Source organism: Chrysochloris asiatica, unplaced genomic scaffold (genome assembly GCF_000296735.1).
Source record: "Chrysochloris asiatica unplaced genomic scaffold, ChrAsi1.0 scaffold00030, whole genome shotgun sequence".
Taxonomy (NCBI): Eukaryota; Metazoa; Chordata; class Mammalia; order Afrosoricida; family Chrysochloridae; genus Chrysochloris; species Chrysochloris asiatica.
This window is the reverse complement of record NW_006408548.1, coordinates 2,956,289-2,969,803: the sequence shown is the minus strand read 5'-3', so window position 1 is coordinate 2,969,803 and position 13,515 is coordinate 2,956,289. Positions and strand designations below refer to the sequence as shown.

At 37.5% G+C, this 13,515-nt stretch overlaps 1 protein-coding gene across 1 annotated transcript in view; it reads left to right on the top strand.

Annotated features, from left to right (window-relative positions):
- Positions 1–915: 915 nt before the first annotated feature.
- CNOT10 (CCR4-NOT transcription complex, subunit 10) overlaps positions 916–13,515 on the top strand; it is a 121,902-nt gene continuing 109,302 nt past the window's right edge. Inside the window, exons 1-3 of the mRNA XM_006859171.1 lie at positions 916–1,005; positions 2,148–2,309; positions 10,446–10,596. Of these exons, the coding sequence (XP_006859233.1) occupies positions 10,467–10,596 (130 nt within the window). The 5' untranslated portion in view covers positions 916–1,005; positions 2,148–2,309; positions 10,446–10,466. The remainder of the gene's footprint in view (positions 1,006–2,147; positions 2,310–10,445; positions 10,597–13,515) is intronic.

The following is a 13,515-nucleotide window of genomic DNA, read 5'->3' as shown; positions in this document are numbered from 1 at the left end:
GACTAATTGCTTCTTTGAGTCTTTGGTTATTTGCATTCCCATTTGCTCCAGGCAGAAAAAGACCAATAGTTGTTTCTTAGATGGCTGCTCCTAAGCTTTCAAGACCCCAGAAACTAGATTATAAATTTCTTGAAGGCAGTAGAAACTTTTATAATCTCCTTGAATCTCCAGGGCTTAACATAGTTCCTTGAATATGGCTAGATGACTTGATATACTCCTTTAACAAATAGAAATTTATTGTCTCACAATTAACGAGACCAGAAGTCCAAATAAAGATGCTATCTCTAGGGGAAGGGTTTCTCTTTCTGTCAACACTAGCGGAAGGTCCTTGTTTCCTTTCAGCATCTGTAACCTCAGCATTCCTTAGAGATCTGTATGTGTCTTGGTTCATCTTTCCCTGGGTCTAGGAGTTTCACAGTACAGAGACTCCAGGTCCAAAGGATGCTGTCCACTACTGGCTCTTCTTTCTTGGTGGTAGTGGATCCTTCCAGATAATTTTGTAAGAATCAGAGTATGACACTGCAGGATAATCACTGGACTGCTAACTGCAAGGTCAGCAGTTTAAACCTACCAGTCATTCTTTGGAAAACCCTTTACAGGTTCTCTTGTGAGTTAGCACTGACTCCACAGCAAGAGCATTCTCAGCCCCAGTGTCCTCTTTATAGAGCTGTAATTCTAACATAAATTATGCTGATTTTAATTATGTTTCACCGCAGCCTAGATAAACATTTCTTGTTGACATTTTCTGAGGTGCAGCTTCATTCTCACTTGATATGCCTTATAGCTATTGTAGTTAAGAGAGTCCTGACTCTGGCAGCTTCACTAGGAGAACATAATGAAGAAGAGGACTTGGGACAAATTCACTGCACAAGGTGTGTTTCTACAGAATTGTCAAACTTGTGTGTTACAGATCAGGGAACAGAGAAGCATGAAGGGACGGGCCAGTCCTCTGGGCTCACTGATCAGGAGAAGGAGTTGTCGAGCAGCGCATTTCAAGCTTTCACAGTGAGTAAATGGTTCTCTTATCTGCTCAGCTTTCCCAAGGCTGTGAAATACGAACTTTTTCATAGTGAACTTTTAGATGTATAATTTTTGCTCTATAATTAAACTCAAGACTTGAGTTTAGAGAGAAGTAGGTTTAGCTTTAAAATAAAAGCTTTTTTTCAGAGTTTGTTTCAATTAAAGATGGTGAAAGGAGTAGGAATAATTTGAGCCATTTCTGTTTTTTTGTGTTTTCATGGACATGTTTTAACTCTCATTTCATTTTTGGTGAGTTTTTTCCAAGTTGTTTTGAATTTAGATTTGTAAACATTATGGATCAGCCTTCATTTCACTATCCTGTTCAATTTATTCCCCCCTGAGTAGCTCTGGTAGCGTCGTGGTTACAAATGGGATTTCTAACCTCAAGGTCAGCAGTTCGAAACTACCAGCCGTTCCTCGGGTGAAAGATGAGGCTTTTTGCTCCCGTAAAGATTTACAGCCTCAGAAACCCTGTGCTGGGTCCCTATGAGTCGGAACTAACTCCACGGTACTTAACAACAACAACAACATACTTTAAAATAGAATTACGATAATTTATAGTTAAAAACTTTTTTTCTAACTTGAAAGGATTTAGAAGAAAACCTTATTTGACTGTATGCTTACATACATGTAGACAGAAGCTTGTTGGATATTCAGAGTACATTTAATAAAAATTTAAAATGGGAGTAATATTATTGTCTTCTTTGTTCAAGACTCAGCTATTATACTTCACTAGATATACATATCAGTGTCAAGAGTTTGATTCTTAGGAAATAAATATCCACAATTTCTTAGTTGCTCTAAATATTGCTTCATACAGTAACTTCAAAGAGCTCTGGTAGTGTAGTGGCAGTTCGAAACTACCAGCTGTTCCACGGGAGAAAGATGAGGCTTTCTGCTCCTATAGAGATTTATAGCCTTGGAAACCCTATACAGGGTTGCTGTGAGTCAGAACCTACTCCACGACGCACCAACACCACCACCATGGTGACTTAAGTTAATCGAGGGAAATTGTGTGATTTTTTTTAAAGTTTTTAGAATAAAGATAGATAAAATATATTTGGAAATAAATGGCTTATTCTTAAAGCTGACCTGTAATTTAGTTTGTGTGTTTTATTGTCTTTTAGGCTGGAAATTATGATACCTGTCTACAGCACCTTGCCTGCCTACAAGATATAAATAAAGATGATTATAAAATAATTTTGAATACAGCAGTAGCTGAATTTTTTAAAAGTAACCAAACAACAACAGATAATTTGAGACAAATACTGAGCCAACTGAAAAATCAGGTGATATACAATGAATTTTGCTGTAAAAATATGATGTTCTTTAATTTGTGAAATAAATCTAGTTAAGGAAAGTAAATGTGATTTCTTACCTGATATTGATTGATAGCATAATTTGCAATATCTGAAACTTTTATTGGTATTAATTTTATTTGTAAAAAAGTTCTTCCAGAAAATGAAAACTTATGTATTGTGTTGTGATTTTATTTTCTATCAAGTTTTTTATTTGAACAGAATATATTAATATGCAAAATGTGAATGAAAAAATTAAAGTAGAAATAAATACCTGCTGAGATATATCTTATCTGTAACTGCAAAGATCTGATTACTAATAATATCAAGTTGCTATAACATCTTAAGTCAAGAGATAATTAAATAGAAGATATTCTGGTTTATATATGATTTGAAACTTACATTAGTCAATGTTCTGCTCATAACAGCAACGTTTCTCCCATACCAGGACTAGACTTCTTTGTCCTAGAAGTCTGATGATGATAGGATTAGCTAGTAGTCCTTTAGGGCTTACTATGTGAAAAGATGTTTTGCTAATCATATTGTAGACAACATCGCACTTATTCTTCCAGCGGTCTTATGGAGTAGTTACTATGATTCTTTTTATTTTATAGGTGAGAAAGCTGAGGCACAGGGGACTTGTATAAATTATTCAAAGACTGAGAACTTTTAAGTAGTAAGAGCTACGGAAGCATAGAGCTGTTTTATTCTAGGTCCTGCACTTTTAATTACTGCTTCCTAATATAAAGCATCTTGAGACTTTTTTGAGCCTCTGCCCTGTAGTCACGAGTATCACTGTAGGGTCATCCCAAAACTTTGTATAATTGAGAAATTAGTGACCCTGTAGACTTTTCTTAATTCTTTGTAGGAGTCAAGTAATTTTAAAACTCTCTTAAAATTCTTAATGAAAATGACAATAGTAGCCAACATTGATTGACTTTTTATTTGATACACACAGGTATCATTTAAGTGTTTTAGGCCTCTGAGTGCCTTATCTTATGTAATCCTCAGAGTAAGGACTACTGTTATCTCAGTTTTAAAACTGGGCCTAAGGAAGCCTTAATTTATTCAGCTTGTGAGGTGAGGAGCAGAATTTGACCCGGGCTTTCTGTCTTGTGAACCTGTGTGTGTATCCACTGTGGTCTTTGTAAATTTACACATCATGACATTTCATCATTGTTCTGACATTATTGCCTATGACTTTATCTGGAGCTCCAGAATCAAAAGAAAGATGTTTGCTGATGTCTGAGAATGAGGGGGCTTTTAAAAGTTTGTGGTGTTGTTAAATGCTGTGGAGTTGTTTTCAACTCATTGCAACCACATATAGGGTTGCTGAGGAGTCGCTGGTAGCTTTAAATCACCAACCTTGCAAATAGCAGTCCAGTGCTTATTATATTATAATAACACCTCACCAGGTCTCTAAAAAGTTCATGAAAAAATAGAATTGAAAGATAATTGGAAATTTTCCACAAACTTTTAGAAGCTCCTGTATGTGCTCTACAACCCAATAGCCATTTTCTGCCAAGACAGATTGGTTTAGTCTTTGAGCACAACTTAAGCCATAGAACTTTTGTTAGATTAAGAAGCTTCTGTAAACTTCCATAGAAGTTAAGCTTAGAAAACTGTTTTCTTTTTTTAAAATCTTTCTCCAGTCTTTATTCTTACTGAAGGTTTTTTTCAGTAGCCCTCAAATGCCTTCAAGTCATTTTTCTATAAATGTTTATACTTGTGTATATATAAATGTTATACTCAGCTTTCTCTAAATCATGCTTCTATTCAGATTACACGTCCAGGGCACAGTAACACACTTTTTCAACCATTTCCATTTTCATTAGCTCTTTATTTTATTTAATGAATAATTTCAGTTCTGAATGAGCTGTCACTGGCTTATTTCAGTGAATCATAGAAATATAAACTTAATCCATGTCGTAAGTTCAACCAATGCTCAGTCTAAAGCTCCTTAATGTATCCCAAACTCCTCTTTTGTCTGTCTGAAAACTAAATCTCTTGCTCATTCCCACTCCATAACTATCAAGAAGAGTTATCTTGGGACTTCCGGCAAGATGGCGCATGAAGCAGACACACGTCTCAGAAACTCTGTAACAAAGATATGAGAGATAAAATAAAACAGATACAGATGAAAATTCGGGCACTTTGAACTCCAGAAGAAAGGTTAGAGAGGTGGATGGAGTGCTTGCTGTCAGGAGAGACCAACAGCAGGAATGGCAAAAGAGGGAGACTGACTGGTAAATGACTGGCCAGATGTGGCTCGACCATCTGTGAGCAGCTTTAGCAGCGGTGATAGGACTGCCATTCGTGTGTGGACAGAAAAGGTTCAATTTCTTTCTCTTCCCCACCCTCCTCCGGTGACCACCCTCAGCGAAGATCCTGCTCTCCCAGAGTTCAGAGCCCTGTGATTGGGAGCCACACCAGTGTGAGGTAGGGACTGACTGCGCTGCTTTGATTTACCACTTTGGTGCCTGGATTCAGGTGGGCTTGGTTCCAGATCTATAAACTCCGCAGAGCCACCAGACCAGCATTTAACCAATTACACTGCCCTCAGCTTTCCTGTGGTCATAACAGACACTAAAACCAGCTCTACCAAGGACCCTCATGAACTACTTATGGATTAAGTGTCTGGAAACCAGCTCCATCTAAGGTCCCCATGAGCTACTTCTTGATTGAATGTCCTGAACATTAAGTTTTGAGGCCAATAAGAACTCTATCTAGGGCCAGAAAGTCTGCTGTCACATCTCTTCTACAACCAACTCATGAGCTCCTTTCAGGAGCCCCCAGAGATTTCCCCTCTCCAGGTCTAACAACTGCGCTGTTTTACAAATACGACAACTTCACAATGCCCTGGAGACAACAGACAAATTTAGCTCCCATGAAAAAACGAGCAGATGACTGAGATGTAGAATCAGAAGATGTTTCTGAGAACGAAAAGGTAATAGAATTAACTGAAAAAGAATTCAAAAGAATGAAGATTAGGTACCTTCAAAGAATTGATAGAAAGATGAAGGAAAGCAAGGAGAATACAATGAAAACTTTAGAATAATTCTCAGGAAAACACTACAGAAACATACAGACAAAATAAATGCAAATTTTGAAACAATAGAAAACCTGTAGTTAGAAATCCAGAAGATTAATACTAAGTTCTCAGAAATGGACAGTATACCGAAAGGGCAAAGGAATAGATCTGAAGCAATGGAAGCCTGAAAGAGTGAGCTGGACGAGATATAGCCCAATATTACTTTGCTAGAAGAACAAACAGGAAAAAGAATGAAAAAAATCCAAAGAAAACCTAAGAGTTATGTGGGAAACCATGAAAAGGAACAACTTATGGGTGATCAGAATTCCAGAACAGGAAGAAACAAGCACGGAGAAGAGTGTCAAAGAGTTGTTAGGAGAAAACTTACCTATCAGCATGAAAGACGAAAAAATAAGCATACAAGAAACTGAACGAACGAACGCCAAACAGGATTTGTTGTTGTTAGGTGCCATTGAATTGGTACTGACTCATAGCGACATATTGTCAGGAGGAAATAGTCTCAGAAGAAGGATGTCATGCTGGGTAAGATGGAGGGTCAGAGAAAGAGAGGAAGACCCCCAACGAGATGGATCGGCCAGGTGGCATCATTGATGGCGTCAAGTGTGGCAGCGGTAGTGAGGTTGGCCCAGGATCGAACATTGTTTTATTCTGCTGTGCATGGGGTCGCTATGAGTCGGTTCCGACTAGATGGCACCTGACGGCACAACAACATTGCGACAGTATGCACAACAGAACGAAACTCTGCCTGGTCCTGGGCCAACCTCACAATCGCTGCTACATCTGAGCCCATCGCTGCCGTGACTGTGTCAATCCATCTTGTTGGGGGGTCTTCCTTTTTTCTCTGACCTTCCACTTTACCCTGATAATATGTCCGAAGTAAGAGAGATGAAGTTTGGCAATCCTGCCTTCCAAGAAGCAGTCTGGCTGTACTTCTTCCAACACAGATATGTTTGTTCTGTTAGCAGCTCATGGCACTTTTCATATTCTCCTCTAACACCATAACTCAATTGCATCAATTCATCTATGGTCTTCCTTATTCACTGTCCAACTTTCACATGCATATGAGGCTATTGAAAATACCATGGCTTGGGTCAGGTTCACCTTAGTCCTCAAGCTGACATCTTTGCTCTTCAGTACTTTTAAGAGGTCTTGTGCAACAGATTTGCTTAATGCAACACATCGCTTGATTTCTTGACTGCTGCTTCCGTGAGTGTTGATGGTTGATCCAAGTAAAATGAATTCTTTGACAACTTCAGTCTTTTCTCCATTGATATGAATGGATGTTGTTTATTGGTCCAGTGATGAGGACTTTTGTTTTCTTGAAGTTGAGGTGCAACCCATACCAAAGGCTCTGGCCTTTGATCTTCAACAGTATTTTAATTCCTCTTCGCTTTCAGCAAGCAAGGTTGTATCATCTGCATATCACAGGTTGTTAATGAGTCTTTCTCCAATCCAGATGCCACATTTTTTTCTTCATATAACCCAGCTTCTCGCAATATTTGCTCAGCATAAAGATTGAATAAGTATGTTGAAAGAAATACAACCCTGTTGCACACCTTTCCTAATTTTAAATCTCTCGATGTTTCCTTGTTCTGTTCAAACAACTGCCTCGTGGTCTATATACAGGTTCCTCATGAGCATAATTAAGTGTTCCGGAATACTCATACTTTGCAATGTTGCCCGTAGCTTATCATGATCCACACAAATGAAAGCCTTTGTATATTCAGTAAAGCAAAGGATATGATTTCAAAAGAAAATCACCAATACATACTATAATCAGACTTTTCAAAATCAAAGAGAAGGATAGAATCCTGAGAGCAGCTTGGGAAAAACAAAAAGTTACCTATAAAGGAGAACCAGTAAGAATAAACTCAGAGTCCTCAGCAGAAACCATGCAGGCAAGAAGGCAATGGAATGACTTACACAAAACTGAAAGAAAAGATTCTCAACCAATGTAATCAGCAAAACTGTCCTTCAAATATAACAGTGAAATTAGGACATTGCCTGATAAACAGAAATTAAAGGAATTCATAATGGCCAGACCAACTTTGTGAAAAATTCTAATGGGTATTCTTTGAACTGAAAACCAACAACATTCATGACACCAACACTCAGAACTCAATCCAGATGTTAAGTGCCTTTGATTCGCTTCTGACTCATAGCAACGCCATATAGAATTTCCAAAGAGCAACTGGTGAATTTGAACCACTGACCTTGCAGTTCAAACCCACCTTGCAGTTCAGTGTATTATCTCACAGCGCTATACCAGAGTCCAGATAGCAGAGTAAAGCAAACCTACAAGACCGAAAATAGGGGACTAGAGATTTCGATGTATAACAAAATCAACTACAAAGCAGAAAGAGGGGACAGTGTAGATACAGAACTTCCAAATGTCAAGGAAATCAAGTAGATTTCAAGATAAAATAGACTGTTTTAAACAGGGGGAAAAATAATGAATTACAGGGTAACCACAAAGAAAAGTATACACCTGTGCATCAAATTTAAAAGAGAAAAATCAGAAAGATTTAATGAAAATTAACAGAAATAAAAATGAAAGGAAACCCCACAAACAAAATGAACTCATCATAAAAAATTTTGTGAAACAAAGAATCCAGCAGCACCACAAAAAAACACACAGAAAAATGACAACAATCAATTCATATCTATTGATAATTATACTGAATGTAAATGGAGTAGGTATACCAATCAAGAGACATATAAAGAGCCGAATAGATTAGAAAACAGGATCCTTCAATATGCTGTCTACGAGAAACATATCAAAAAGATGGAGACAGCCTAAATGCCCATTGACAGAAGAATTTTAAACAAACTTTGGCACATACACACAGTGCAGTACTACAAAACATTGAAGAATAATGATGAATCTGTGAAACACCTCACAACATGGTTGTTGAACCTGGAGGACGTGGTGAGTGAAATTAATCACAAAAGTCCATTGTATGATACCAATATTGTAAAAAGTTTAAAAAATAAAGGTTTACTTGGTAAAAGAAACAATCTGTGATGGTTACACGGGCAGGGGAGGGAAAATTACTCATGAGCTAGAGGGTAGACACATGTTGACATTAGTGATAGGGCAGGCAATATACAAGAGGAAGATTGTCAGAGGAAGGATTGGGGTGGTGCGAGACATGGGGAGGAATGCAGTAGTTGAAGTTTATGGAGGTAAATTCTGTTGGCCATTGGTGCATGGAGGAGATTACAACCATATAGTGAAGTAAAGTGTATGGATTGTTGAATGTAAAACTGATGATCTGCTCTGTAAACCTTCACTCAATTCACAATTAAAAAGTAAAAAAAAGAGTTGCCTTTATTTGAGAATTGAATTTTTATTTAAGGAAACATTTTTTAATCACTTGGAAACTTGACAAGTAAAGATTATATAAAGCCCCCAAACTTACTGAGATGCACATGCTCGATTGGTCAACTAGACCCACTTGCTAACATTTGAACCCTTCAGGCCTGCTCACCACATAGGTGATTAAAGAAACTAAATTGCAAGTCTTGACATATTTTAAACCATCAGGTTCCTTGCCAGTAGACAAGTCAAGGATGTTAAATCCATGTATATCAAGGTTCTACTGTTTAATCTTAGAATTAATCACTTAACATTACATAATAATTTATTGCAATCTTTGTTATGACAAGGAAAAGTCAGTAATAATACAGGTGAAATTCCACTTTCATGTGTTAAATGGAACTACTAAATGATTGTGTAGCTTGATTAAAAATTTAAAGGCTAGCACTGTAATTTACACAGGGGGTATACTAATAATCATTAGCTGTCAGATGTGAAGTGTTCCAATTTTTTTTCTTTTGGCATCAGTTGTACAAGTTAGGTTGCTAGTAAAGCTCATAAAATCCCACTCTAACCACCATATCTGACATATATTTTTGTTACTTATTACTTTTAAAAAAATTATTGTTTTTATTATGAGAGTAAAACATAAACGTTATAGGAGTATCAGAAAATATACTTCATAGTCAAATGGTCTTGGGCAAGATAATTAAGTTCTGTGTGCTAGTTTTCTTACACTTGTGAAATGGAAATGATAGCATTATATATGTCATTGAGATATATTGCTGCTGTTGTTAGGTGTTGTCAAGTTGACTCTTGACTCATTATGCACAATTGCCGGGGCCTGTGCCATCTTTACAATTTGTTGTTACACTTCAGCCCATTGCCACTGCCACTATGCCAATCCAGCTTGTGTGTGTTGGGGGGCGGGGTCTTCCTCTTTTTCGCTGACCCTCCATTTACTAAGCATAATGTTTTTCTCCAGGAACTGGTCCTTCCTGATAATATGTTCGTAGTATGAGAGACAAAGTCTTGTCATCCTAGCTTTTAGGGAGCATTCTGGCCGTACTTCTTCCAGATTTGTTTGTTCTGGCAGTCCTTGGTACTTTAAATATTCTTCTCCAACACCATAATTCAAAAGCATCAATTCTACCTACAGTCTTCCTTATTCATCGTCCAACTTTCACATGCATACGAGGCTATTGAAAATACCATGGCTTGGGTCAGGTGCACCTTAATCCTCAAACTAATATCTTGCTCTTGAACACTTTAAAGAGGTCTAGTGCAGCAGACTTGCCTAACAATACAGGATTAAATGAGATGTTCTCTGTAAGAAGTTTAAGATAGGTCTGGCATGTAGTACATAGTTAGCCGTTGTTTTAATTTTACTGTTGTTTTTAGTAAATGGAATCAAGCTATACATTCCATGTGAAATTTTTATGGGAAAGCTCATTTTTACTTTTGTCCATCCCCCATGTATCCTCTTACCCCACTGATTGGAATGTCTTCACAGTGGCAAGGAAGAAAATCACCTGGTCTTGTGCTGGGAACTTAATAAAGTCCCCCTGAAGTGTTTTCTTTAATGTAATTTTTATCATGAATGGAATCATTTGTAGTATGTGAGAGTAAAATTATAGGTGTTGTTGAAAGGGTGGGAAAATGTAGCCTAAGAAATGCTGCCCTGTGTTTATATAGGTTCTTTCACTATTACATTTTATTTCCTTACTGTTGTTAACACATAATCCATGTTTCATAGGTGCACTCAGCTGTTGAAGAAATGGATGGATTAGATGACGTTGAAAACAGCATGTTGTACTACAATCAGGCAGTCATTCTGTATCATCTCCGGCAGTACACAGAAGCCATTTCAGTTGGCGAGAAACTTTACCAGTTCATAGAACCTTTTGGTATGTTATTTGTCAAGTCAGAGAGTTCCCTATCTTCTCATACCTTCAGGCTTCTTTGATTTAGATCATCTAAATCAAAAAATTTCACATCAATGTTTAAGCAATGAATAAAACTTATATTTTAACTTTTTATTGTAAACTGGATGAGGGTTGCATTTTCTTAATGGTTAGGAAAGTGTTTTCTTGTTGTTTTTTTAATTTTTAATTTGTAACTTAGATGAATCCAGGGTTTTTTTTTAAGCTCCTCCAAGTTTTCAAGGTAACTTGCTAGGAATATTGTTTCTGATTGGAAATACTTTGTTTTTTCTGTAGCTGTTTTTCTTTTCTGTTTACAGTTCTGTGTACCTGATCCTTTCTTACTTGAGTAATGGATTAAGGATGGAACATTCTGAAATGTTAAGGGACGGCTTAGTATTTCATTTATTAACTAGCTGAAATTTTTGTGAACAATCATAGATGAGGTTTGTGTTAGCTTTTAAAAAATCTTAACTAGCTTACTATTTCTAGCCTCCAGCAGGAGTAGTCAGAAAGGTAAGGGCAAAGGAAAAGAAAGAGAGCAAATAAATTATAGCAATTACTGGGAAGGCTGGTCAGGAAAATGATTGTTTAGAGTCATTTGTTTCTAGCCCACAAGTAGTCAGATTTCATTTGTGATTCACATTTTTGGTTTTTTTACAACTTATTTTTTATTCTAAGTTCCAAGAGAAAATTTCCCACCCATAATGTTAAATATGTAATATGCCTGAAGAACTGTTCATTCTTTTCAAATTAACACAAATGGTAATTCCAAGTGTATGAGTATCTGATTGCTGATGTGGTCATCACAAGACAGGGAATTTGATGGCTCCTCTTTGGAACTCTGGGTAGCATTCAGTGATTACTGAATTACTAACTCCCCTTTTGCTGGCCAGTAGTTGAGCAGAAGCATATTCTTGGTGTTTATCTTTTCCTCATTTCAGAGGGCTCTGTGGCAGGGCAGTCTGGGCAGGAGAGATGTCAGCTATAAGGGATTGTGTAACTAATTGCCAATTCCTTTCTTCTATATAACCAGAATTCAGAGTTACAGACCTCTAGGGTGGCACAGGTGTGTTTCGCTGTCAAACTATTACTGTTGATGGGGTTTTTTGTTGTTTTTTTTTTTTGGATTTTGGGTGGGGGTTCTAGTGTGGCACAATGGGTTAATGTGCTGGACTGCAAAGTTGGTTTGAACTGTAATGTTGGCGGTTTCAGGCTCACCAGCCGCTCCTCAGATACCCTATACAGGGCTACTATGGGTCGGAACCAACTCAGCAGCACTTAACAACACAACAACAATTGATGGTTTTTAGAGTTCCAGAACAGCTCGTAAAATTCTGTTAATCTGTAATGTGGAAGGAGCTTTAAATCATTGGTGGAAAAATTCAGTGAAAAAATAATGAAATTTTCCCACAAATTTTTTATAGCCATCTCATATAGCGAACTATCTCATCAATATTCAAACCCATCTGTCTTCTTCTTTGGAAATTGCTATTATTTTTTCACTTTATCATTTAGACACTTCATACAAAATATTTTTGAGCACCTCTTATGGGCCAGGCAGTTATAGAATCTGAAGATAAAAGCTGCGAACAAAACAGTCTTACCTTCATTAAGCTTATACCTTAATGAGTTACACACACTCATAATAACTACAAGGAACTTCAAAAATCTGTGGAAAAAATCTATTATCTCTTTAATTCCATTTCTCCACAAACTTTTTAATGTCGGGTAACTACTAAATGGGAGGATGGGAAGCTTCATACAGTAAGCACTAGACTATGAATCATAAGATCTGCGGTTCAAGCCCACCATCCACTCTGTGAGAGAAAGATGAGACTTTTTGCTCCCATAAAAATTTAAAGCCTCAGAAATCCTATATGGGGTCACTATGAGTTGGAACCCACTTGACAGCAGTTAACGACAACAGCAAGCTATGTAATGCTGTAAAATTAGGTAATAGAATGAGATTAACTAAGAATGTTATCTTTAGATTAAGTTAACAAGGAACACTTCTAATGAGACAGCCTTTAAGAAACCTAAAACCCATTGCCAGTGGAGTTGAGTCCAACTTGTGTACCTATAGGACTGTGTAGACCTGCTCACTGTTTCTGAGTCTGTAAATCTTTACAAAAGCAGGTAGCCTCTTTGTTCTCTTTTGTAGTGGCTGGTGAGTTTGAACTACTGACTTTGCAGTTAGCAGCACAATATACCTAACTTACAATGCCACCAGAGTTCCTTAATTTTGGAAAACTGAAAACACCTTAATAAAGGGGTGAATTGATGCATTTGAGCTATGGTGTTTGAGGAGACTATTAAAAGTTACATGGACTGCCAAGAGAATGATCTGTGTTGGAAGAAGTGCAGCCAGAATGCACCCTAGAAACCAGGATGGCCAGACTTCGTCTCTCATACTTTGGACATATTATCAGGAGAGACCAGTCCCTGGAGAAGGATATTATACTTGGTAAAGTAGAGGGTCAGCAAAAAAGAGGAAGACCCCCAACGAGATGGATTGGCACAGTGTCAGCAGCAATGGGCTCAAATGTGGCAACAATTGAGAGGTTGGTGCAGGACTGAGCAATGTTTCGGTCTGTTGTGCATAGGGTCGATGGCACCTAACAACAAATGGATAAACAGCCATGCTGCTCTTCAGGGGGAAAACTTTCCAGCCAGAGGGAATTTGGACTTGTAACAACAGAATAAAACACTGTCCAGTCCTGCTTGATCCTCACAGTCATTGTTAGCTTGAGCCCGTTGCTGCTGCCATTATTTCAGTCCATCTCTTTGGGGGTCTTCCTCTTTTTTTTTTTTTTTTAATGTTTTATTGTGAATTATGTGATAGTTTACATGGGAGAACATTGGTTTTACATTCATTCTATCGTATATCGTCTCATTGCCATG